Source organism: Mustela nigripes, chromosome 11 (assembly GCF_022355385.1).
Source record: "Mustela nigripes isolate SB6536 chromosome 11, MUSNIG.SB6536, whole genome shotgun sequence".
Classification (NCBI taxonomy): Eukaryota; Metazoa; Chordata; class Mammalia; order Carnivora; family Mustelidae; genus Mustela; species Mustela nigripes.
In genome coordinates, this window is record NC_081567.1 from 498,558 (window position 1) to 525,383 (window position 26,826).

The following is a 26,826-nucleotide window of genomic DNA, read 5'->3' on the forward strand; positions in this document are numbered from 1 at the left end:
GCGGCGCTCGTCCTTTCTGAGTGAGCTCCTGAGGCTGGCGGGCGGGGGAGCAGGGCCTGAGACCCCATCCGCAGTGGCCGGTTTGTGTCTGCCGCGCCCGCAGGGGGCGCTGTGGGCAGCTACGAGTGGCCAGTGTCGGGGTCTTGTGATTGGTGTGTAACTACGAGGTTTCTCTAAACACGAGACCCCAAATCCAGTGGGGTCCTGCCTTGTCACAGGTTCTAAGTGCAGGCCACTAAGGTGGGGGAAGGAGTGCAGAGTCCCCCCCCCCCTCCCACTGGGCAGCCCCGGGGCGCACTGAGGAGGCTGCTAGTGGAGGGAGCCCTCACCAGGGGCAGGCCCCAAGCCCACAGTGGGCCCCCTGCCTGGAGCCGTGATGCTTGTTCTGAAACCACGAAATGCGTGCAGCGCAGTCAGTGGGCAGGATGTTGGAGCAGCGCTTGGGTTTTTCTGTGGAATTTGCCCCGGCCAGAATGGACAAACACAGAGCACGCACACCTGTGTCCCGCTATGCTCCTCCTGGTGGCGGCGTCTGTCTCGACCCTCAGCACGTGGAGACCTCCCTCCCCAGTCGGAGGGCCGCCGTGGGCCCGTGCGCCCGATCCCACTTTCCCTGGGAGCACGGCCACGTTTTTCGTGCAGTTGTGAATGGTGCTGTCATTTTCTGGGAACGCGGCGTCCCGTGTGTAGCCGTGCAGGCCGTGCGTTGCCCACGTCTCTACGGAGGAGCGTGAGGGATGCGGACGCCGGCCTGAAGGCCACAGCTCCCAGCAACCCGGTGTGCCGAGGCCTGTGAGGTCCGCACAGTGACCACCATCTGTGGGCCATGAGCTTCCTGCCTCGTTGGGAGAAATTCTCCTGCCAGTGGTAAGTGTTTGTTTCTTTTTAACATGTTAGTGTCTTGGGCAGGACACCCTTGCATCTGGTTCAGAGAGGGTCTAGAAGGCCAGTCCCCAAGAACGTGTGGCTGGGGCTGCTCCCCACAAAGGGAGGGGCAGTCCCGGGGACCTCTGGCTTTTCGTTTCCACCTAGGAGGAGACCCCCTACCTCTGGGACTTGAGTGTCCTTGTTTGGAAGCGGGGACAACAGGCCAGTGATTGTGGGTGGTGGCATCTGGCACGGCTGGGGAGGGGGTACCTGCCTGGGGCAGAAGGGGGCAGGGGCCCTGGGTGACCCTGGGACTGTCCTACCTCCCCGGCCCGGCTGTCTTGGGGCCTGCAGCTTAGATGGGAGTGAGGGGGGCGCTGCTGTCCTCTTGACCCTGCGGCTGGTCCCCCCCATCCAGGTTGACATGATTCTGAGGGGGCCAGCCCACGCTCAGGGGCAGCAGGGAGATGGGGTGGTGGGAGTCGGGCCCACAAGGACAGGCAGAGGCCCTGGGGCACCCTTCTGGGGACGTCCGCACTTCAGAGGGCTGGCGTGACACGACACCCTGCCTTGGGGATTCCTGTACCTCTCAAGGGCTGGTCCAGGACCGTCTGAGGGTATGGGAGGGGGGCTGAGGGACGACCCAGATCACCCAGCAGGTACCCCTGCTTCTGCTGCTTCTGTCCCAACCCTCCACCGAGGGTGGACAGGGAGCCAGGGCCCCTGGGGAGGATGCTCGAGGGTTGTAAGTGCCGGCTGGCCAGTGGCACATTGGGTCCTGATGGGGGACACCCTGGGCTTCCATCTTCTAAGGGCTCAGTGGCTGGGGGGGGGGGGGGGGGGCGGTCAACAGTCAGGAGCTGCCCCTCCCTTCTCCCTCCCCATCCAGGCATGCTGGGGCCCAGTGAGCTGCAACTCCCCGGTGTCTCTGACCCCCAGGCCCTCAGGCACATGCCACGTCAGCTGGTTGAGGACAACGATGCCATGCCCCATGCTAGCACCCAGGACCCCATGACTGACACACAGCAGGTAGCTCAATAAATACTTGTTGACAGAGACTTGAGGGAAGGGCAAGAGGGGGAGGGGAGGCATGCAGGCCACCCGCTGTCCCCACAGCCCAGCCTCCTGCTCAGGGGCAGGGTCCTGCTCAGGCGGGCAGGGGGCAAGGGCAGGTAGGGAGGGTCTGCCGGGCTGCCCTGAGCCAGGAGGCCGGGCGCAGGCCTCAGAGGAAGGGGGGTTCAGTGGAGGGGTGTGGTGGGGGGGGAGGGTGGCAGGGGTCACAGCGCTGGGCAGCAGCATGGTGGGGTCTGAGAGCAGGTCAGGCCGGCCTGCAGTGAGGTTCCAGAGAAAAGGGTCCTAGTGGCTAAAGCTCAGGCCCCACGTGGCCGTGTCCGGGGCTGCCGCTTGGGGCCGGGGCCACGAAGCTGGTTCCTCCATCTGGCAGCCCCCCAGTCTGACTGCTGCCTCCTCGAGGGCCACTTCCAACAAGTCCGGTTCCCTCGGGCCTCCAGAACCGTCTCTCGTTAGGGTTTATGCTTGAAGTGCGCTTCCACTGGAAAAGGACAGGCGTCCAGCCAGGTCATAGCCACCCAGGAGGTGCTGGGCTCGGTCCCTGCCACCCCACCCACACTCACCTGCGTATTCCTGGGGCAGCATCGGCCTGTCCACGACCTTCCGGAAAGCCTCCACCCAGGCCCGCTGCTCCATCTCCGTCTCGCAGGCCAGCAGGAACCTGCGCTCTGGCGTGACGATGGTGATGCCGTGGGGCCAGTGGTGGCCCTGGGTGGACGGCGGGAGCCCGTCCAGCACCGTGTAGCCGCTCTCCTTGCTGCCGATGAAGACTTCCCCGCGAGCAAAGGCATCCTGTGGGCAGAGGCCAGGCAGCCCCTAGGCAAGGGGGCAGCTGTGCTCCTAGTAGGGGAAGCCCAGACCCATCCCCACCGCCTGCGGCCAGCAGACGACAGCTGGTCTCCACGTTGTAGGAGCGGAGACATCCACCCTGCAAGGGCCCTAGCTGACCTGGGCCGAGACCCTCCCTGACCCCCTTACCAGAGGGTCTTTGAAGTACATGAGCCTCCGGTCATCCATGGTGAACCAGCGCTTCCGGAAGCCTTCTGTTTGCTGTGGGTCAGAGAGTGCCGGGGTCCCGCCGGTCAGCCTGAGGCAGGGCACCCCCACATGCCTTCACTCATCCTTCGCTCATTTGTGCTTTCTGTGGGTGGTGCCGCGTCCTGCTCTGCCAGGGGGCTGCCCCCAGGGCCTTTGCACATGCTGTTCCTCCCAGGTACCTGCCCTCCCCTCCCCACCACACCAGTTCCTCCTCCTCGCCCGTCCTTAGAGCCCATCTTGGTTGCGAGGCTACCCCTTCTACACGTCCACGAGGCAGGGAAGGGGCCGAGTCTGCCCTTCTAGGGACCGATGGAAGGGGGCAAAGGCACGAGGCAGGCTCGGCTCAACCCAGAGCCCCACAGTCCTGGCTCCACAGGGCCCCCGCTTACAGAAGGTTGTGGGGTCCAGGGCCATCCACACACCAAAGTGATGTGTTGGAAGTCCTTGCCTGGGACTGTTGCTGGCACTCTGACTCTCCACGGCCACCCCAGCCCTGGGTAGCTGAGACCCTAATCTCTGAGGGGCTCGGGCCAGCCGGTCAGACCCACCTTGGGCCCCGTTTTCTCCATGTAGCCTTCCTTCAGGTAGTTCCGGGAGAGCTTCGGGACCAACTAGGGCAGAAGACAGGCTCAGGCCTGGGCCCTCCCAGTCACTCTCCCCCAGTGCGTCCCCGGCACCCTCCCCCCTCCCCCCCAGCTCGCTGTTGCTGAGCTGACATGCCCCAGAAGAAAGGAGCGGGTACGTGGAGACCCTTGGCCAGCGCCCCAGCCCCAGCAGACACAAGCCACCGGCACTTACGTCGGCATCGCTGGCCCCGGGGAAGGCCACCTGCAGGTAGTGGAAGCGGGCGGCTCGGAGCGCATTGAACCAGTCCACGATCTCCTGCGGGTCAGAGCGGGTGTCAGCCCTGAGCGCTGCCCCCCTGGGGGCCAGCCGAGGGCAGCCATGAACACAGGTGGGAGGCAGACCTGCTGGGGGATGGCCCCAGGGGCGGCCTGGGTGGACAGCGATGGCTCCACACAGGAGCCAGGCCGTGCTGGGGCCCGCCGGCCGGGGATGGGCAGGGCACAAACGGGGGAGACTGATGTCCAAGCCCGCCGGCCCCAGGCCCTGATGCGGCTTCAGGTATGGGGTGGTTCTTCTCTCCAGTGGGGTTATTTTTTCAAACCAAAGATGTTGCCCAGAGCAAGGCTCATCTATTCTTAAATCCACCCAGAGCTGCTGCCTCCCATCTCCAAAGGAAGGAAGAGAGCTGCTCTGTGTGAGCCAAACCCCTTGCTGGACAGGGTGGACCCGCAGCCCCTCCCTCTCCTGCTGCCGTGCAGAGTCCCCCGCCGACCAGACGCTGGAGTCTGCCCCACTTGGGTGAGCCCAATACCTCCTTCCCCTGCCAACACCGGGCCATTGCCAGCCACCCAGCACCTGCACGTCTCTAGGGCTCTGGAGCCCACTCCTGCTCGCGGGGTCATCCCACACCAGACCATACTGGAAATGATGCCTCCTCACCACCCTCACCTGCTGCACGCCCCCCCAACCCCCAGGAGCTGGCCATACCTCCTCACAGCCCTGCCCTGCAGCGTGCACCCCAATGCTGTCTTCCCCACCTAGGGCACAGGGTTCCCAATCCGGGCTAGGGCGTACGCTCTGGGCCCTGCCCACAGCCGCCTTCGCCCATGGTACATCCAGCCGCATCCCGGTCACCAGTGAACTCTCCAGTCCCTCCCCTGGGCTTAGGAGGCATCATCTCCTGCCTACTCCCCAGCGCGGGACTCCCTCCGATCACTGGAACTGCAGCAGCTGGACAGGTCAGTGAAAGTTCAACTTCGGCCGTGACAACTTCCCAGCAAACCACTGCCCCTCCAATAAAGACACAAGTCCACAGCCCAGCTACAGGCCCTACGGGCTCTCCCCAGCCCAAAGGCCCTTCCTTTCTTGCCAGCCTCAGCCTGTCAGCTGCTCAGGTGTGTCCTGTTCCATCTGGCCACAGGGCCTCTGCACATGCCATCCCAATACCTGCCACCACCCTTGGGTTGTGGTCCGCCCCCATTATGCACAGTCACTGTGCCCAGCCCTCAGTACAAGTAGGACTCTCTGACTCCTGCCTGTGTCTACTGGCGAACTGTGTAGTCACTCACAGAGGCCAGAGCCATGGCAAACAGGCTTACCTGTACCTAGGCACGGGGCCCAGCCCAGGCAGGTGCCATACCACAGCCCTCTGACCCTGGGGGAGGCTGCTGGGCACGCACAGCCGCAGAGTATCATGCCACACACAGAGAAGGTCCCTGGGCTCGGGGTCCCAAAGATGACGAGGGTGGAGGCTTCTAGATAAAGCTGAAGATTGGCACATGTGCCTTCAGCCATGTCTCACCTAAAAGCTGTTAATACCGCATGTCATCTTCCAAAACCAGGTCAGAAAGAAACAGAAAATCTGGACATACCGATTACTAGTAACAAAATGAAATCTGTAACCAAAGAACTCAAAACACACAAAAGTCTAGGACCAGATGGCTTCACCAACGAATTTTACCAAACACTTCAAGAGTGAAGAGCTATTCTCAAACCACAGCAAAAAAAAAAAAATAGAAAGGAAGCTTCCAGATTTGTGAGGCCAGCGTTACCCTGATAGCAAACCAGACGCACAGTGAAGTAGGTTTCTTCAGGGATCCAAGGATGGCTCAATATTTGCCAGCCCGTCAGCCAGATTGGTCGCCTCAACAAACACTTAAAAACCATACACCATCGCAATAGATGAAGAAAAAGCAAAGGAAAGCACTTGACAAAGTACAACATCTTTCACAATGAAACCAAAGGGGTTAGACGGACGCGGGTCGACATGAGAGGCCTCATTGTGCAACAGGCCTCCCGCTGCCCTCGCGTGCTGTAGGGAAGAGCAGTGCTTTCCCCTACGACCAGGAACGGATGACAACAGGGACAGCAGTAACTGGAAGCTCTATGGAGGAATGAGCTCAGGGAAGTTGCCTGACGACTTTGCGTTCCCTGCGTGACTTAAAAGACTAAGACTTTGGGGGCACCTGGGTGGCTCGGTTAGTTAAGTGTGTGCCTTTGGCTCAGGTCACAATCTGGGATCGAGTCCCCATGTTGGGCTCCCTGCCAAAGAAGAGGCACGTTTCCCCCTCTCTACCCGCTCATGCTGTCCCTTTCTCTCTCTCGCTCTCAAAATCTTTAAAAAAACAAACTAGTACTTCTAAGGAAAACAGTAAGCAGGAATTAAAAGCTACTATTACTATAACTTGTTTGTAATTGCAAATCTTTCTTTATACCTACCTTAGGAAATACTGCATTTAACAGAATGACTGTGTCTTGGGGCAACAGTGTGTACAGATGAAACACTGGGACACTGACCACCGAAAGGGGGTTGTGCAGACAGCTGTGCAGGGGCAGGGTTTCTGCACGTTACTGAAGTTAAACTACTATAAATTCGATTTAGAAGATTATAAATTTAGGATGTTAAATGTAATCCCCATGGCAACCAGGAAGAAAAGAGCTACAGAAAATACACAAAAGGAAATCAGGAGGGAATTCAAACATTGCACATGAACTAAACACAGAAGACACCAGGATTCCAGCAAACAAGGGAGAAGAAGCTGCAGGCCACACACATACACAGGGCACAAGACAGAAGATGATCAGTGAATCGGCAAACCTTGAGCTGGACAGACTAAGAAATGGACTCAAGTCACGACAGTCGGACACAAGGCTGGGGACGCTGCTGCCAGAAATGAAAAGGTCTAGGAGAGCCTGCCGGGATCCGCCGTGCACCGACAACGGGGTCACCTCGGTGAAGTGGACACGTTCATGGAAACGGAAAACCCACCAGGACCAAATCACAAAGTGACCGTCCAAATGGGCCCCTGAACCAGTAAGGAGACTGGATCCGTCTCAAAACTTCCCAACAAAGAACAGCTGTGCCCCGACGGCTTTCCTGGGAAGTTCTACTAAACCCTGAGTGACCAACACCGTCCTTCCCAAACTTTTCCGAAACAACCGATGGGGAGGGAGCGCTTCCTAACTCACCCTGTATGGTGTTGGTACCGTGCCCAGCATAGCCTGGAGACCGACGTGACACAAATACAAGACCGCTCAGACCAGTATCCCTTGTGAACACTGATGCGAAAATCCTCCACAAGATACTCACAAACAGAATTCAGCAGCATATGAGGGACTACCTACCACGACCAAGTGAGATTTAGTCCTAAAATCCAAGGGATTCTCCGCATGGAACTGAAGAAGGCAGTACACCACATGAACAGAAGGAAGGAAAAACGGACCTCGATCATCTTAGTTGATAAAACATTTGACAAAACGCACATGGAATATCTGGGAACCCAAGTAGCCAAGTAACCCTAAACAAGAACAAAACGGGAAGAACTTGGACAAAGTCACAGTAGACTGTGACTATGGCACCGGCATAAAGACAGACATGGGCCAGTGCAGTAGAAGAGCGCCCAGAAATCGGTCTCCTTGGTTGAGAAAGTGCATCAGCACTAACTAGTAAAGGACAGTCTTCGCCGCGGCGCTGGGAAACCTGGATATCCACGGGCAAAAAAATGAAGTTGGACTCAACCTCACATCCCGTATTAAAAAACTGGAGGTGCACCTGGGTGACTCAGGTCATGACCTCTGGGTCCTGGGATCGAGCCCCAAGTCTGGCTTCCTGCTCAGCAGGGAGTCTGCCTCTCCCCCTTCCCCCCCCAACACCCTTCCCCACCCTCGTGCTCTCTCTCTCTCAAATAAATAAAATCTTTAATAAATTTAACTCAGTGGATCAAGGTCCCAAACATAGAACCCAAACCGTAGAAATCTTAGAAGAAAACGAGGCAAGAGATTCATGACGTCGGATATGGCAAGGATTTTGTTGGTCTGATACCACAGGCCCAGGCGACAGAAGAAAAAGACAAATTGGACTTCATGAAAAATAAAAAAATTTGTGCTTCAGGGGACACTATCCACAGAGTGAAATGCAAGCCCCAGACTGGGAGGAAACGTTTTCAGGGCACAGATCTGATGCGGGCCCAATACCCAGGAAGCAGAAGCCCTACAGCTCAACGCCAGAAGCGAACAATGCAAATCCGAACTGGGCCGAACGGGACCCGGACAAACCCTGCTCTGGAGATGAGCAGACGGCCGAGCGGGGTGTGCAGGGGGTGCTCACGTCTCCTCAGGGAAGCACAGGCGAAAGCAGTTCACACCACAGTGGCTGCCCGAACCCAGAAACGGGGGTTGGAGAACGTGGAAACACGAGAGCTCTGTTGACGGGAGCGCAATGTGTGCCGCCATCGTGGACTGCAGCGGGGAGGGTCCTCCAAATATTAAACCATCGCCAGGGCGCCTGGGTGGCTCAGTGGGTTAAAGCGTCTGCCTTCGGCTCAGGTCATGATCCCAGAGTCCTGGGATCGAGCCCCGCATTGGGCTCTCTGCTCAGCGGGGAGCCTGCTTCCTCCTCTCTCTCTGCCTGCTTCTCTGCCTACTTGTGATCTCTCTCTGTGTCAAATAAATAAATCTTAAAAAAAAAAAAAAAACCATCGCCAAGTGATCCCACAATTTCACCTCTGGCCACATAATCACAGGAATTGAACATAGGGGCTCAGAGGTGTCGTAGCCCAAGTTCATAGCGGCAGCCATCAGGAAACCACCAGGTGGGAGCAGGCCCTCTCCCCGTCACGGGAACAGCCGGCAGACTGTTCTGCGTGCACACGACAGATCGCTCAGCCTCGGAGCAGCCAGACCCCTGTCCTGTGGGGATGAGCCCCGAGGACCCGAGCCAGACAGAAAGACACACCCCGGGGCCCCACAGATACGAGGACCCAGAGTTGTCAGGCTGACAGACACAAAGGGTGGACAGCGGGGCCTGGGCTGGGGGAGCAGGTAGGGATCCATGCGTCGCGGGGACAGGATAGAACATTCTGGAGCCGGTGGGGGAACAGCTACACGATGAATGTGGCCAGACCCATATGCTTGAACATCATGATAATGGTGAGTTTTAGGTTATTTGTACACACGAAGAAAGGTTGCCAGACCCTGTCTCTAAAATGTCGCAGACACATTTCGCCTTTTAACTCACGGGCCATGTTGCGGAGGTAAAAATGGAAAACCAAGTGATGAGGAGGAGGGGCCACCCGTGCCGAGTAGACAGACCTGGCGGGGTTGGCGGGGGACTCCTGGCCCCCTCGCCCTGCAGAGCATCTGGGAGGGAGGCGGGTGTGTCGGCCACAGAGCAGGACATGGCACACGTGGCCCCAGCCTGTCGCCTTCTCCCCTGTGGGCTCCAAGTCCGCTCCCCGGCAGGGGAGGGCAGAGTGGGGCGCTCCAGCTCCCTGCCCCCACCAACCAGCCCGGGCACCCACCTTCCCGTCCTCGTGGTAGACAAAGATGTTACGGGTACTGTTGTCCTTCAGGTAGGTGACCTGCAAGCCGTGGGGGTGGCCGATCTTGGCGGGCTGGAAGGTGGCGTTCAGATGCTCGATCTTCATGATAGCCTTGGGCTCCTTGGCCTGGAAGCAAGGCCGTGCCTTAGCCACAGGTGGGCCTGTGGGTGCCGGCAGTGCTGTGTGGCTTTGGGGAAGTTACTTACCGTCTCTGGGCCTGGCTTCCTGATCTGTAGGTCTAGGGTAACAGCATCGCCCTCCCCGGGGACGAGGAAGGGGGATGTTCCACTCCTAGGCAGACTGCTCCTCTCCCCTTCGGCACACCACTCCTGTCTGGTGTGGCGCCCCACCCCCTCCTGTCCTGCCAGCCCTGCTCTCCTCTCCACGGGCGGACTGCCCTGCGGATGCCCTCTGCCTCTGTCACTGGGGATGTCCTGACCTGGAGCTGGTCTGTGGGGGGCAGGGCCGGGCCAGTCACGGCCTTCGGAGCCCACCTGCCCTTTCCCCCTCACTGCCTGGATGACCCTCTCAGGCCCGGGAGTCCCAGCAGTACCAAACCAAACCTGGCCCCAGGGAGCAACTGTGGCCAAGGGGTGGACAGACAGGTGTCCCCACGGGAGGGGGCAGCCACTCTAGGCCAGGCGTTGCTTGAGGGCAGCTGGGGACAACATTCAGCCACTCAGGCCCTGTGCTGCGCTCACATCATTTCTGTTGAAATACTTCAGCGAGCCTTCCCGTTCCGTCAGCACAAACTTCCGGCTTAAAAACTGCCCGTTGTCCCGGCCCCGCTTCCAGAGAAAGCCTTCTCGGTATCCTGGGGAGAGACCAGGCGTGGGTCAGAGGGTCAGAGTGGACCAGAGTGGAGGCTGTTGTCCTGACCCACACAGAGGGTGTGGGCGGGAGGGCTCCAGCCAGCGGGCCAGACTGCTGGCCCGGGGACCCGTCGGCCTCAGGGCTGCGAAGCCTGGTGGGCGCAGGCCCGACACGTTCACGGCGCTGGGACCCGAGGCCACCCCTGCTCCAACAGCTGCCCCCCGCCGCTTGGGGTGTCTTCTTTCTTTCTGGAGACATCCCATAACAAATACGGGACGGGAAGCGGTGTGCTGCCCTGTGTGCAGGCCCACGGTGAACGTGTGAGGTGCACCTATGTGGCCAGCCAGGGTGGGTGCAGAGCAGACTAAGGTGCCCACAGCCAAGTCCTCAGGGCAGCACAGGGATAGGACTCGCATATGTCTGGGGACAGGCAAGGGTCCTGAACTGTCCGGGGGTGGAGGGCCAAGGCCATCCCAGGCAGGGGTCCTCACACTGGGAAGGGGGAAGGAGAAGGGAGCATGGAAACCAGATGTGTGGGGAGCAGCCGGCCCTGCCCAGCCCTCCACTCCAGCCCCTGACTCTGTGGGGCTCCGAGCTCAGATGCACCAGTCAGGCTGTAGGTTGTGGCCTGCTGTTCCTGCAGCCGTCAGAAGGGATTACTGCTGCCGTGCCACCGTGACTTCCCATCACGCTCCTGTCGGTGACACCCATTCCAGTACCTTGGCCCAAGGAGCTTGACCTGTGTGTCCCCACACTGTCCCTCCACAGGGCTGCGGCGGGAGAGGCCGCTGCCGCACTCCGAGCTCAAACATGCCCACCAGGATCAAAGCTCTGGGGACACCCACATTCCTTGGGTGTGTTCCTCGGGGCCTCGCAGGTCACAGGCGGGGTCTGTGGTTCCCATACAGACCACCCAGCAGTCATACCTGGGTTTCAGGGCACCCCCCACCCCAGGGAACCCGTCCCACGGCAGCAGGGGCTCCCAGCGCTGTGCGGCGCCCACCGAGGCCAGCCCACGATGGGAGGAGAAGACTAGGCCTGACGGGCGGTCCGTGCTGGTGCAGGCTGTGCGGCCGAGGCAGAGCCCAGACTGACAGCCGCAGCCAGCTCACGTGCCGGACGCCCCCTCGAGGCCCTGATCCATGCCCCGCCCCTGCAGCCCGGCAGCCCCTCCCTGACCCCACAGACACAAGGAGCTATTTTCTCTGTTTCGGAGACATGCGGCCATAAAGAGGCGGCAGCCTGGCATCGGGGAGGGGGCAGCTGGTGCCTCTCAGTCTATCGTGGGACAGCACCAGATGGGGCCTGTCCCCTCCCAATGCTGAGGAGCCTGGCCCCCTGGGCCCCCTGCGTACAGCAGCAGCAGCAGGCACAGCCCCGCTCTGTGCACAGGGAGCAGGGCCACCACCAGGTCCTCAGGCCCACATGGGGCCTACCCTGAACGAGCATATGAGCAGTCGCCCAGGCTGAAGCCCAAGTCCGCTGGCCTGCAGGTCGGCCTCGCCATGGACACAGGGGAGGGCTCACGGGCAGCTTCTGCACAGCTGCCGGAGCCCTGACACCTGCAAGGGGGGGCCCGCCAGCACCTCTGAACGGTGCCCAGGGCGAGGCCCTGGCCAAGCACATGAGCCCTGGTGGCCCCAGAAGGACTTCCAAGTCAGCATCCTCCTTGTACAGGAGGGAAACTGAGGCACAGAGATGCGAGGTCCTGGTCCAAGGTCACCTTGCTAGCCAGCACTGACCTTCGGCACTGGCTGGGACTCCTGGCCCGCAGGCCCCCTTGCCCAGCCACCCTCACCCCTGCTGCCTGCCTTGCCTGCCGGGCCCAGCAGGTGGCAGCAGTGTCTCAGGCCCTGACAGGCAGTGGCCCGGGGGTGGGGACACAGCACAGCCGGCCACCCCACACTCCCACTGGCACAGGCTGGGCTGGAAGCCTCGGGTGGAGGGAAGTTCTGGCCCCAAGTCTGTCTGGCTCCTGGGCCGTGTGCTGCCCGCCAGCCAGCCGCCAGGAGGCCTAATTTCAGGCACCGCGACAGTGGCAGCAATATTTTCAGAAAGGCGCTGGCCAGGGTCCCTGACTTGGCCCCATCCAAGGGACACCCGTTTGGCCCTCCGCCCGAGCCAGCGGCCTGCCTGTCACACTGGGGGGCCCCTGCGGACTCTAGGGCTCCATGCTGTCGTCTACGCAGACTCAGGGTCTTTGTGCTGCCCCCCTCCCGCACGCCCCTGCCAACCGCACCCCTGCCAGAGGGATCTCCCCCAGCAGCCCGCACTGGAGAGGACCCAGCGGTGCCTCCTGAAGCGTAGGCCTGCAGCTGGGCCATTTCCTTTCCTCCCAAAGGAGCGGCCAGTCCGGGGCAGAGGTCAGATGCTTCACTCCGCATTCACTGAGCACCTACGGTATGCCCACGCCTACTACATGCTGGGCCCTACCCCAAGCCAGCACCCACCGCGTGCCAGGCGCACCTGCTTGGGAGCTGGGAGGGCTGCCCTGCTCCCTGGGGCCTCCCCGGCTGCCTCCTCCTGGAAGCCTGCCTGAGGAGCACCTGGAGGAAGCACAAGGAACCTCAGCACTGTCCGTGGGGAACGGAGGCCACTGTTCCCCCAGAAATGGCCAAACCCTGCCATGAAACAGCCCGCCCCAGGCGCAGGCACACGCACAGGCACGGCGCTCCCTTCGCCGGAGGCCCTGCAGGACGGTGGGGTCACTTCGAGACCCCGTCTCAATCAACGAGGAACCGCCACGTGCTTCACACACGACCCAGAAACCCATGTTCACGTGGCCTTGCTCTGAGGGGCAGGAGGGCTCCCTGGGTGGCTCACACCGCGGGTTGCCCTCCCAGGGCAAGAGACAGGCACCCATGCCATGCGGCCTCTGCCAGGGGATGCCGGTTAAAAGGTGTCCTCTGGGCACAGAGCCAGGACCTGGGGAGACACCAGGGAAACTGAGGCCCACCTTGATCACCTTCCCAGAAGCACCAGAACCTGGTTTCAGGCCTATAGGTTCTGTTCCCTGAGAGGCTGACCCGAGAGCCCAGCACAACCTCTTGCATGGCCAAGTCCATGTGCCCCAAACCCGGTCCCCACGCAGAAGATGCTGCCAGGAAGTGGCCAACAGCAAATCCAGCAGTGGGAGGGCGGGGAAGCACATCTGGCTGAACCCCACAGCGCCTTCCCTTGACTAGGCCTGCCCTGGCCATCCCAGGGATGCCGGGCACCCCACACCTGACGTCAGTGTTTCCAACGACGACCCCGAAGGGGAAACTGAGGCACGGGGGGGCGGGCTCTGTCCCTCAGGGAGCCCTGGCCCCGCAGCCCTCTGGGGCTCTCTGTCCACCCCCACCACCCCACCTCAGGGAAACTCAGGACAAAGGCGGGGCAGGGCGGCAGCTCTGGGACCAGCCCGGCTTTGCACAGACAGGAGGCAGGGGGAGGGGGTCCGAAACCTCACCAGGAAGTGCTGTGTCTGTTGGTGACTGGGGGCGGCCTAGGCGGCCTGGCCCTCGGGACAACAGGGGGCATTGTCTGGTCTGTGAAAGGCGGCCACTGAGGCTGTGGATCAAGGCGGGGCAGTGTGGGGAGGGAGCCAGGAGCAGCTGTCTCCAGGGTCACCCCTGTGAGCTGGGCCAGGGCGGGGGCCCTTCTCTCCACACACCCGTGACCTTGGCCGAGGGCGGGGTGCACCAGCCTGGTGCCCCCTGGAGCCCCGGGCCCTGCAGCCTCCCCATGGCCCTCACTCCCTGACACCAGCTGATGCCTGGCCTGTCAGCGCTCTGATGCACACGACCTGAGAGAAGCCATGGCAGGGCCCCAAGCCCAGCGGTCACCCCGGATGACACTACTACTCCCACTCCCGTCTGCCCCACGATGCACGCCTCTGAGCACACACGCCGGACGCTTCTCAACCTTGACGTTCCTGAGGACTGCTGGTCAGTCACTCTGCTCAGGGTTCCTCCAGTGGGGTCTGTGTGGCGTCTCCTCAAGGCCAAGGCGAAGCTGTGCGTCTTGGGCAGGAACGCTACAGTCCGGGCACCGGCGCCCCGTCCAGACGAGGGGAGGCGGGTCCGGCAGCTCTCGGCCAGCCGGGCCCTTTCCTCCAGCCCAGGGCACGTCCAGGGGAAGATACTTCCCGATAAGCATGTTTCGTGTGCCCTCCCCCCCACCCCCACAGCTTCCTCGGATTTTGGTGCCTGGCGTGGTCCAGACCACACCTGTCCCGCTGGGGCTTTCGCCCGCTGATGGCCCCCTCCCCCCATTTCTTGCTCGGACAGTGGACCCCCCTCTGCTGTCAGAAGGGCTGAGCCCTCCTCCCTCCCTGGCCCACGCCTGCCACAGGCAGAGCTCACAGCCTTTCCTCTGTGACCCGTCTTGTTGCCCTCACATCCAGCTTTGGTGCCTGGAGCCCTTGCTCGCGGGAGGCCCAGCGGGACAAGCTGTGGGTGGCACGGCCCACGCCCACCGTGCCCCCTGCAGGTCCCCGCGGCCTCTCCAAGCCGTGGGCCTCACGTGGCTCCCAGGGCCGGAGCCATTCCTGAGACCCGCCCCCTTCCTCCTCCCCTGGGAGGGGCCAGGTGGGCATGTCCAGCCCCTGCCTGGGACAGGGCTCTGACAGTAGCAAGAGCCCACAGGAATCCCCTGGTGCTTCCGCAGGGTCAGGGAGCCTCGGGGGTGTCCCCGGTGCCCCTGCTCCTCCCCTCCGCCAGACTGGGGTTGGCGGCAGGGAGCTCCGTGGGGCGGGGGGCCTGCCCCCTGCCACCCCTGGGCTGCACGGGCTTTGGGTCTAGAGGCACCTGGCTGGCCAGGCCTCAGAGGCTGTGGGGCGTGGGGCCCCAGGAAGGCACATGGGGAGGCACCAGGGAGGCTTCTGCCACGGGCAGCCGTTTGGGGCCAGCGGGCCCCTCCCCCAGGATGGCGGCTGCGGCAGACCTGGCTGGAAGCAGGTGGGATGGAGCCCCGGAGGGCTGGAGGGGCTGACGGAAAAGCCACGGCTCCGAGCCCCTGGCTCAGGGCCTACCCCATGTCCCTCCTGCCGTCCCCTCTGTCCCCAGCCCGACGTCTCACCGCTGCCTGAGAGGAACAGTGGCTGATGGCACCAGGAGCTTAGAGGAATGCCTTCTACTGGGGGACCCAGGACAGGAAGGCAGGAAGGACCCCAGCTCGTCAGGGGGTCAATACCACCTCCAGAGCTCCGGGGGCAGGAGGCTGAGGGGGACACCTGGCCCTCACAAGCCCTCGCACCTGGAACGGACCCAATCATGCAGGGGAGAGGTCTGTCGGTGCTGCTGCTGCCCTGTGTGCACCCCCTACTTCTGGAACCCAGACCCTGCTTCCTCCCCAGAGGGCAGCTCCAGGACCCAGAGGCAGGCCCATATCCCACCTCCCAGCCTCCGTGACTGGGCCCCATGGCGCAGCCACTCAGTACCACCTGGGCCCAGGCCCTCCCACCAGCAACTGCTCCCCCTGCACACAGCCCAGCACAGGGCCACCTCCCCAACCAGCCAGGGTGCCCAGTGCAGCCCTGCCATCCCCACGGCACCTGCCCCGTCTGAGCTGGGCTGCTGAGGGCTGTGGGACCTGAGCACCAGGCCACCCAGCTTGGTGTCGGAAGGACCAGACATGGGCCCAGACCAATTAGCCCATCCTTCAGATTTGACATGAATCTGGCAGTGCCAGGACCGGGGAGGAGGAGTACAGAGACCAACACCGAGGGACAGACAGACAGGGACAGAGAGGCAGAGACACAGGGACAGACAGGGACAAAGGGACAGGGAAAGAGGAATGGAGACAGAGAAAGAGACAGGGACAGAGACACAGAGAGGAACAGAGAGAGACACAGGGACAGAAACACAGACAAAGACAGGGACAGAGGACAAGAGAGGAACAGAAATACAGAGACACAAAGAGACAGGAACAGAGAAAGAGAGACAAGGACAGAGAGATACACAGAAACAGAGACAGAAGGACAGGCAGAGACAGAGAGAGACAGAGACCCAGGCACAGGGACAGACAGGCAGGGCCAGAGGGAGAGGCACGGAGACCAGGGGGGCACAGAGTGCGGGCCTCACCTGCGGAGTAGGGCTCCTGCTTGTCCGGGTGGGTGAATTCTTGTCGCTCGTACTTGGCCCGGATCCATTGCTCGCGCAGGAGTCTGGGAGGAGAGAGAGCGTTATGCTGGGCTGGACCTCAGGGCTCCTGGAGGCTGCCGGTGCCCCGTGGGCAACATGCGTGTCCACCACTTTCGGAAAGGGGAGCTAAAGGGCTGCCAGCTTTCACGTTTAAAATTGTCTGCCAATCAAATAGTTTTACTACTAAAACCTCTCCTTAAAAACAAGTCAGTTGGGGTGCCTAGGGGGCTCAGTCAATTGGGCATCTGACTCGATTTCAGCTCAGGACACGATCTCAGGGTCTCAGGACCGAGGCCTGCGTGGGGCTCTCACTCAGCAGGGAGTCTGCATGAGCTGCTCTCTCTGCCCTTCCCTTGCTCACATGCTAAAGTAAACAGATAAATCTTTGAAAACACAGCAGCTCTAGGGGCGCCTGGGGGCTCAGTCGCTGCTGTGAGCGGCTCTTGATCTCCGGGTTGGAAGTTCAAGCCCCATGCTGGGTGTAGAGACTGCTAAAAAAAAATATTAAAAAGTCCTAATTCACATATGACCAAGGAAGGAAGTCAAGGAAGGCGTCAAATAAAGAGCTTCACAGTCCCTCCCAAGGTGGTCCCGCCAACACCCCAGAGAGGACACAGGCCCCTGCTGTGTGGGCGGGGCTGTGTGGCCGCAGGTGTGGCCTTCTGTGACCAGCTGGCGCACAGAGTGGCGTCTGCGGTTCACCCTCGCTGTGGCACTTGCCCATCGTGCCCATGTCTTCCCGCAGCTCAGTCCCCTGCCATCCCCGCCCCAGGCCTCCCTCAGGTGTATCCCTCAGGTAGGATACAGTGGCTGCAGAGGACGGCTGCTGTGCCCTGCCCTGCCCCCCCCCCCCCCCGCCATGGACCCCTGGGCTCCAGCTCCTCACGCTCTACACCCTGTACCTCGGCAGACCTCAGGGCTCGGCTCGGCCTCCTGTCCCTGCCGCCACCCTGACCCGGGCCACCCCCATGGTCTGCTCTCTGGAGCCGCTCAGAGCCCTCCGTGGCCCCCCTGCCTTGGCTCTTCCGGTGCTGATGAGCCCCTCACTGATCCCCAGCTCAGCACCACCGGCAGCCCCCGGGCCCCCATCTTCCAACTCTCACAGCGGTGCCAACCCCTCCTGTCCCCAGACAGCGGCCTTGGCAGTCGTTCCTACATCCCAGTCATGTCAGCTTGGCAGGCATCACGACAGAGCGCTCAAGCCCTCAGGGGTCCTTTGGCTCTGGACCCAGGTGTGTCTGGGACCCCAGCCCGGCCCGCATTCCAGCCCAGGCAGGCACACAGAATGCAGCACACAGGCCACCTCAGGCCTCATGCGGGGCCCATGCGGCCAAACCAGGCTCTGGGGGCCCAGCTCTGTGGGCGTGCACATGGTCCCGGGGCCACCCGCAACCGGCACTCACAGGGGCCTCTGAAAGCCGCCTCCTGAGCCCCTCTCCTGGGATTTACCATCTTCTGGGTCCCCAGGCCCCAGGTCAGGTGCAGAACCAGGCCCTCCTCTGGGGTCCTCGGTCTCTGCCCATCTCTGCGCAGACCCTCCCTGGGTCCCAGCACCCCTCCCTCCTCTTCTGAGGACCCTCGCCCTCGCAGCTCTGCTGCCTGGAACCCACATGCCCTCATTCCGGGCCCTTTAATTCATCTGCAAAGACCCTGGTCCCAGAGGAGGGCCCTTCATAGGTCCTGCGGTTCAGACCTGACCTGCCTGTTGACAGGACCCCGGGGAGGGAGCTTCCCTCCCACACCTGCTTCTCTGTAACACAGGACCCACATGCCCAGCTGCTCTGACACGTGTGCGAGCCAAGTCCTGGCATGTCATTGGGATGCAGACAGCTAACGGCCCTTCCGTGGCCTTGTCTACACCCTGTCATGGAGAGCATCCATAGGGCCCAGGCCAGTGCCTCTGCATGGACGCCGGCCCCCAAGGCCCCACCTGAGCCTGGCACAGAGGCTCTCAGCCACAGTAGGAGAGAGCCTGGGCAGCAGCCACCAGCGGGGAGTCCCCACCCTGCTCGGCACACAGATCCCAAACCTCTCAGTCACCAGGGGCCCCGACATGGCCAGGGTGACCCCCTGAAGCCATCCGGCCCCGCCTCCTCCACCAGGGAAAACCAGCATCGAAGGGGGTTCCCACTCTCCACCAAACCTCATGACAAGGGAGCCCCAGAGCCCCGGCGGACGCTGCTCTTGAACCTGAGACCAACCCTGTGCTCTTGGGAACTTAGGGGGAACAGCCTTCACTGCCTCCCCCAAGACACCAGGGTCTTGGGGTCAGCATGGGTCCCCTGAACCCAGAGCAACTGCGGAGCTGGGATGTGGGCTGAACAGGTCGCCTGGAGCTGGGAGGGCAGAGGGCGGCCAGCTCAGTGGGGTGACCACTGCCCTGGTGTGTAGTGGTCCCCAAGCCTGCCCCGCCGTGGAGTTACCCTGCTCCGACCCCCAGAGCCCACCTCCCACATTCACACAGCTTGTTGGGGGTGCCCCCAGAGCAAGGCAGGCAGCAGACCCTTCCATCCCCCGACCCCCCGAAGCTGCAGCAGGATCCCTACAAAAACGTGGCTGTTTACTGGCTATGGTGTCTGGTGCGGGCGTCTGACCGCCATTTCTGACCGCCCTCCTGCCCCCGGTTCCATCAGCCTCTGAGTCCCATGCTCCAGGACACTCTGCCCAAAGTCCCAGGCCTGGGCCTTCCCTCCTGGGGAGGTCACTGCCCTTGGCGCCTCGGTCTCCCCTTCCACAGGGTGGATAGCTCACCCCGCTAGTGTCTTTCCTTTCCGCAGGGAAACGGACCATACACCCTCCCCAAGTGGTGAGCCCACGGCCCGCCCGCCGTGCCCCGCCCGCCGTGCCCCACCCACGCCCACGCCCTCTGAACACTCCAAGGCGAACCCAGACCTATCATTTCATCTGCCGGATTTCTGAGGCCGTTATGGGTTGAACTGCATCCACCAATCTCAAAAATATGTTGGCGTTCTAACCCCCAGCCCCTTGCAGATGGGTCCGTTTGGAAGGAAGACGGTTGTGGATTGGTGAGTTGCAGTGTGTCAGGCCAGATAATGGGGGCGACCCCAGAGAGAGGGTCTGGGCAGACATGGGACGGCCAAGTGGGGCGCGTCGGCTGAGGCCCCTCCTGGGCTTAGAGCCCCGCACACCTGGACCACTGGCCCCCAGGAGGTGAGACAGTACACTTCTGTTGTGCGAGCCGACCTAGCTAGGCTCTTGTCCCCCCGGCCCCAGGAAGCGGGCACAGAGGCCCGTCCAGCTGGGAGTCCTGCCCGCCGAGGGCTCCAGGCTTCCCCCAGGCCCCTGCAAGGGAAGCAGGGGGGCCAGGCTCGCCACAGAAGCAAAACCGAGAGGCGCCCTGCTGACCTTCTTCCCGCGACACCAGAGCTGAACCCGAGGGCAGTGGGCGAACACAGGAAGGGGGCCCAGGGCCCCGCCTCTCTCTGAGTCACTGTCTGACACGAACATGACCTTGTCCCCCAGCCTTCTCGCCCGTGGGCTCCAAGCCCCAGATGGGAGGTGGGGGGAGGGCACACATCCCATGGTTCTGTCCTCAGGACCCCCAGGGGGCCTCCCTGGAGCCCGCGGCAGACCCCTGTTCCAACAGTGCCCTTCTGGGGGTGCTGCACAGAGGGATTCAAATGACACCTCCCACCACGCAGGGCACCCCGCACTGAGCTCGGAGTGTCGGCTGCCACGTACCGGCCTCGCCGCTGCCCAATCAATTAGCACTTCCTGCAAGGGGCTTGGACCCCAGCCCTGTAGGCATCTGCGTCCTCCTGGGCCTCGGGAGCTTGGCCTGGGCACACCTAAGCGCCTACTGAGCATGAGGACAGTGGCAGGCTCAGCTCCCGCAAGCCTTCACCTCGTGGAGGCTTCTGGAAGGCAAGGACTGCCCAGGGTCCACTTGCTCCCTCCCAGGCTGCCCAGTTACCCGGACACAGCGCAGCGACAGATTCTGCGAGCTCGTCTCAGGGACCAGGACACAGAGGCACCTGCCGGGCGTCGTGGCCGGGACGCGGCCTGGGGTCAGGCTGTCCCTTGTCACCCACTCCAAAGGGAGATACAGAGCACGCATGCAGATAGGCAGACCGCAGAGCACAGCCTGTGGCCGAGGTGATGAAATCAGGCTGCAGAAATAGTTGCCCAGCCTCACTGATTCAGAACAAGAAGGCCAGGCGGGGCCTCAGGCTCCAATTTTCCCCTGAGTCCAGGCGTGGCTGGTGGCAGGGGGAGGCTCAGGATGGGAGCCTCCTGCAAGGTGTCCTGTCTCCAGAGACCCTGCAGCCAGGAGCAGCATCTCCCCGGCCCTGTAGGCAGGTGGGCCAGGTCCTCACCCTCCTTTCCAAGGAGAAACCCGCCCCCAGGCAGGTGGACAGGAGCAGGGAGTGCCCAGTGTTCAGCCCACATCCCAGGTTCTCACCAGCTTGTCTGCTGGCCTCTGTGTCACCCCAGAAAACTCACTCAACCCCTTTGGGCCCTGGAAGCACCCTTGTCCAAAAAGGGCCATTAATCTCCAAGCCGTGGCTGAGCCCCCAGGGACTCCGGCCAGGAGACACAGGGCAGTCGGGGGCTTTGGGGAAGGCCCAAGGGGCAGGACCTGTGCTGGGGGGTGGCCCCCAGGGAGGGAGGGGATTCCGGGAGGTCGAGAAGTACTGGGAGAAGGGGCACCTGGACAGGGCTGGGCACCACCCTGAGCTGCTCAGTGTCCTCCTCTGACCCCCTGGGGGCACACGAGGCCCCTGGAGACCCAGGCTGAGACCCAAAGGGAGGGCCGGGGTGGCAGGCTCTGGGGACCTGGTCGCCCTCCCCAGCTCCCAGGCGGCAGCCACTGCCCCTCCCGGTGCGTCCTTCTGACACCAGCCCCAGAGAGACCCCCCATGACTTACTGACAGTCGGAAGACGTAGGCCGGTAGTAGAAGGGAGGCACTTTGGACTCGTACTTGTCCCTCGCAGCGTCATTTCCGTGGGAGGCCATGAACTGCAGAGGGAGGATGGGGTCAGTGCGCCCAGAGCCCAGGCCCAGGGCAGGGGCCAGCCGACCCCAGGGCCCTCTGCCCCAGGGAAAGCAGTTTGCAATGGCCTCAGTGACAGCACCTGCAGTTCTGCCAGGGGCTCTGGGCAGGGTGGGCAGGGTGCTCCTCACACCGCCCGGGGCTGCAGAGCTGCTCCCTCAGCCCACGCAGCTCCCTTGCCTCACGCAAGGCCCACTCTCCACTCCTCTGACCCACACCCCATAGGCAGCCCTTGAGTAATGGGCCCAGTGAGGGCCCTGAGATGGAAACTGGCCTGGGGAAGAAAGGTCTGTGTTCCCCCAAGGTTGAGGGGGAGTCAGAGTGGCAGGAGTCAGGAAGCTGGAGCAGGTACTACACAGGAAGTGGGGGGGAAAGCAGGTGCAAAGGCCCTGGGGGCAGTGCTAAGTGTGTTGAAGCAGATGCTTCTGGATGGATTGGTGCGGGGAGCAGGGAGGGGACCAGTGGGGCCTGACGCATGGTGGCCTCAAAAATGAGGAAAGCAGAGGAAACTCTTTCTGCTCCAATCCTGCCTCCTTCCTGACACCGCCACCCCCAAGAGAAAGCCTTTCTTCTAAAGGCATTGAGCTCTGAGGATGATCAGTTCGTGATCATGGCCAACCCAAGTGGGTCAACTGGGAAAAATCACCGACAATAAGTCACTTCAGCAAAAGGCTGGTACCAAATTAGAATTTCAAAATCAGTTGCTTTTCTATCTTAAAACCTCAATCAAGATCTTGGCAAAATATGGAAGAGCCAGTCTCGTGAGAAATGCTCAAAGTCTCCACAGAGATAGAACATCCGCGCCCCCAAGGGATGCCCCAGAGATCTTGCACAGAGACACGCTCGGAAGGCGGGGTGGGGGGGGGGACACGTTCCCTCCTGATGTTGATCTATGTTGTTTTTGAAGTTGTCAAAAAAAGAAGAAGAAGAATTTTTAAAGCTAGCAATAATTCTAAAGTTCATTTCATAATTAACGAGCAAAAATGTTCTAGAAAATTCTGCAAATACTCTTCCTACCAGATACTAAGACCTGTTACGGACTGGAGAGCCGAATCAATGCCACCAGGAAGAGGTCCAGAAACAGATCCAGTAAGGTCTAATACTTGACACTGGATTTAATGCATGTCCAGATCAATGGGGGTGGGGGGGGCGCATTTGCTGATCGACAGTTGGGGGAGGAAACGGGGAAACCAGCAAAGAAAAAGTGCTGTTGGACGCAACCCTTCAGCCACATAAGCTCAGCTGAATTAAAGACATGATTTCCAAAATCAAACAGTGAAAGTAGTAGATGGAAACCGTGGTATAACTTTAAGAAATGGTTTTAGAAAAATACGGGAGGAAATCTGACTTCGGATTAAGAAATGGTTTCTTAGATGTGATCTCAAAAGCACAAACAACAAAAGAAAAAAAAAATGGAACTTCATCAAAGTTAAAACCTTCTGTGCTTCTAGGGACGCTGTTGAGGGCGTGCAAACATTACAATAGATGGGACACGCCAGCCACTGAAGGCCACAGTGCGTGGCTGTCTTGGCGCACAGTGGCTGGAAGGGGCATCTGCCCAGACGCAGGATGCAGCCGGGCAGCCGCGGGGCCGGAGGGCCACTCCTTGCGGGTGCTGGGGATACATGGAGCCAAACGTGGGTGGGGGTTGCCCCACCCATGAACATGGTAAGTGCCACTGGGCTGTTCACTAACATGGTGGGTTTATGTGACTCTCAGCTCAGTAACAAACACATGCCTACAGCTCCTGGAGTACATAAACGGCACACTTAGCTTTGCAAACATTTTCTTTCAAAAGGTAAGTTAACAGATAACCCACAGAAGGAGAAAAACTATCTGCAAATACTGGATCCAATGAGGGACTCAAGTCCAGAACATAGAAAGGATCCTGCGTAAACGCTCCTAGCTCCAGAATAGAGAGACGACCTGGTTTTAAAGCTGGTAAAGGGGGGCGCCTGGGTGGCTCAATGGGTTAAGCCTCTGCCTTCAGCTCAGGTTGTGATCTCAGGGTCTTGGGATCAAGCCCCATGTCAGGCTCTCTGCACAGCGGGGATCCCGCTTCCCCCCTCTCTCTCTCTGCCTGCCTCTCTGCCTACTTGTGGTCTCTATTGAATAAATAAATAAAAATATTAAAAAAAAATAAAGCTGGTAAAGGGTCTGAACGGTTATATCTCCGAAGGACACACACAGATGGCCAACAAGCATTGGAAGAGGTGCTCCCCACCGCTCACTGCCTGCGAGACCCAAGTCAAGGCCACAGCAGGGCCCACCCGCAGCTGTGAGGGAGGCTGGAGTCGGAGATCAGCCCATGAAGGGCTGGGGGGACCGGGGCCGTCCTGCAGCGCCAGCGGGCCCACGCCCCTGTGCCAGGCAGGCTGGCTCATCCCTACTAGACACAGCCATGCCACGCCGAGCTGGCCCAGGGCAGTTCCCAGCAGCATTATTCACGGCAGTGGAAAACAGAGGACCCATACAGCCACCGCCAGTGAGTGGGGACAGCAGCCGAGCATGGTCTGCCCACACAGCAGGAATTACTGTGTGACAGAAAGGCGTGTGGCTAGGACACCTGCCACCCCGTGGATGAAGCCCAGACACATGGTGCTTCACAAGCAGGGGGCAGCGACAGGACAGAAAGCACACCTTCCTGCTCCAGCGGGGGCCGGGCGGCAGTCGTGGGGGGCAGGGGGCAGGGCTGGGGGACTCGTCGGGGGAAAATCTTCCTAGATCGGGCAGTGGGGGTGACTGTGCAGCCGTGGTGGGTAGTGAAGCCCCCATCGTACATGGCATACGCCTTCCGCCTCAGTGATGCCATGATGAGTCAAACCGGCCTGGGAGAGCACAGGCCCATCGAAATACCCTAGAACCCTGAAAACCACAGAGGACCAACAGATGAGACTGCATCAAAGTCAACAAGTTTCCACTGCAAAACCCAGCACGAGCAAAGTCAAAAGACGACCCAGAAACACTGTCTCCTACAACCACCTCAAAGGGTTAAATCCCCAAATATAGAAGAACACGAGAAAGCATAGGGGCCAAGGGCGTGCAGAGAAAGCCACAGACTCTAAAGCATGTCACAAGGTGCTCAGTGTCCTTCAAGACCCAGAAATGCCACATGACGACCCCACAGGGACACAGCCGAGGAGGGACCCAGGGGCCAGTGTTCAGGGATGCTGCAAAGGGTCTCCTGTGGGGGAGGCAGGGAAGCCACTAGGGTGGGGACTGCAGTCACGTGGCCTTGGACCCTGAGCTCCCACGTGCAGGGACAGGCTTCCTGGAGCTGCCTGTGGTCCTGCAGGGACACAGGAGCACCTGCCCGGCGGTCACTGAACCTCCAGGCATCGGGTTGAATAAATCTGCATTCGCGGGGAGGACAGGGACCCCATGTTCAGGGGCACCTCAGGGCTGGCCACCTGGGGGTCCCCCCTTGAGTCACATGCTCCCTGTGTGCACACGGCCTCAGGGAAGCCTCCCGGGGCTCGTCACAGACAAAACAAGGTCTGTCCACACGGTGGACGTCATCCCCTCATAAAAGGAGCGAAGTCCAGATGAGCCAGCACGCCGGCGACCCTGGACGCGGGGAGCTTGGTGAAAGAAGCTGGACCCCGAGGCCCCCCGCTGCCCGATGCCTTCCACAGAAATGCCCACAGTGGGCACATCTTCAGGGATGCAGAGCAGACGAGTGACGGCTAGAGCCACAGGCTCCTTTCTCAGGGTGAAATGTCCTACAGGTGACCTTAGTGACAGCGGCCTGTGAACACACCGAGGGCCGCCAAGTGGTGCGCCGTAGACAGGTGACCTGGGGGCCAACGGCACAGGACACGTCTCACTCCTGCAGGCCGCCCCCTCCCCGCTTGCCCCGTCCCCAAACCCCCCAGTCCCTCCCCCTCCCCCACCCTCACTCCCCACCCATCCCCCTTCACATCCCCATCCCTCCCACCGCATCCCCCCCCCTCCCCCCCCCCCCCCCCCCCCCCTGTGCCTTTCCCCCTCTTCCCCTCTGCTTCCCCAGCCCCTCCCTCTCACCCCTCCGCCCTCACCCCTGTATCCCTCACCACCACCACCCACTGCCCCAGAGCATTGGCCCCAGTGAGCAGCCGGGAGCACCTCTGGGGTGTCTGAGCTGGGGGGCCGTGCCGAGGGAACCCAGGGAGCAGCAGGACTGCAGGGTCTCCCCCCAACCCGCCGCGGCCCCACCTGTTCGCAGACCCATACCTCCACTTGGGCCTCCTCCCAGGCATCCAGACGGATGGACTTCACCTTGCTGACCTGGGGAATGTTCCGGTGGATCCCAGAGCAGCTCAGACAGATGAACACCCCCAGGGTGTAGGAAGCCCAGTCGGGATCTGGAAGACAAAGGCCAGATGCTCAGGGAGGCTCCGTTCCAGGGAATGAGGTACAGCCAGGGCTCTCTCTGGCCTCAGTGTCCCCATCTGTGCCGAGGGGGCTGGCAAGGAGATCCCGGAGGCTGACGGGCTCGGGTCCCACACGAGGACCCTCCCGTCTGCCCGCTCCGCAGACACGCTGGTGGACAACCCGTGGCCGTGGGAGACGTGCTAGACGATGCCACGTGGTTGGCGCCTCAAGGCATGACAGGGACACTGGCTTGGCCATGCACTTGGACACACCCGGACATCTCACTCAACCGCAAAAAGCATTGGGAACCTGTGTGCGCAGCAACGTGCCGGTGCAGATGGCTGCGTGGCCCACCCCGGGTCCAGGACAGGGGGAAGCATGCTGGCGATTTTTCCCATTGACCTGGGCTAGCGGTGGAACATGGCACTCCCCATGCTGGTAACCGAGTGTGGGGCTGGGGGCTGAAGGAGCGAAGCACCTTCCACTCGTAAGAAAAGCTTCTCCTGCCTCGGGCTGGTTTCAACCCAGAGGCCAGGAACCCGAGGCCTCTCCTCAGACACCAAAGGCTGGCCCACAGGTCCCACCACTGTGCGAGAGGCCTGTCACAGGGCATATGCCTGTCTGGGTGTGCCTGTGTGTGTGCTAGAGGCGTGTCACAGGGTGTGTGCCCATGTGTGTGTGCATAGGTGTTAGGGGCTGGGCCCCAGGCACCCTTGCTTTCGAGAGCTCTGGCCCTAGGCCCCTGGCCCTGGCCTTGCAGTGGCCCCAGGGCACCGGCACATGCCTTGGGCCCCAGCCTCCCTCCCTGCCTGTTTGAGGAGACAAGGGAGGGCTTGCTGTGAGATCCGAGAGGGACACGGGGGCCGGTGAGCACAGGGGTCCTGGTGGCTACAGGCCTTGCTCACTTTCCAGACCTGGCAGCCGAGCACACAGCATCCCTGTCCCCAGCCCCATGACACCCGTGGGGTGTACAACCTGCTCTGGGGTCCAGCAGAGGAAGTGGAGGCCAGGAAGGCAGGTCGCTTCTAAGTGGCCCCCAGAATAGAGAAGTTTCAGGAGAAAAACAGCCACGTCACCGGTGGGCCCCGTGCCGAGCCCCACGGGCCGCCTGTCCGTGGGGGATGGGGACCCTCCCAGCCCTCACCTCGATGCATGTTT

General features: G+C 61.4%; 1 protein-coding gene across 1 annotated transcript in view; it reads right to left on the reverse strand.

Moving 5' to 3' along the window:
- Positions 1-1,897: 1,897 nt before the first annotated feature.
- ADAP1 (ArfGAP with dual PH domains 1) overlaps positions 1,898-26,826 on the reverse strand; it is a 49,248-nt gene continuing 24,319 nt past the window's right edge. The window contains exons 2-11 of the mRNA XM_059414254.1: positions 25,528-25,658; positions 21,190-21,281; positions 16,241-16,323; positions 10,064-10,176; positions 9,342-9,488; positions 3,775-3,858; positions 3,525-3,587; positions 2,917-2,988; positions 2,502-2,730; positions 1,898-2,419 (exon numbers count right to left, since the gene is read on the reverse strand). Of these exons, the coding sequence (XP_059270237.1) occupies positions 2,391-2,419; positions 2,502-2,730; positions 2,917-2,988; positions 3,525-3,587; positions 3,775-3,858; positions 9,342-9,488; positions 10,064-10,176; positions 16,241-16,323; positions 21,190-21,281; positions 25,528-25,658 (1,043 nt within the window). The 3' untranslated portion in view covers positions 1,898-2,390. The remainder of the gene's footprint in view (positions 2,420-2,501; positions 2,731-2,916; positions 2,989-3,524; positions 3,588-3,774; positions 3,859-9,341; positions 9,489-10,063; positions 10,177-16,240; positions 16,324-21,189; positions 21,282-25,527; positions 25,659-26,826) is intronic.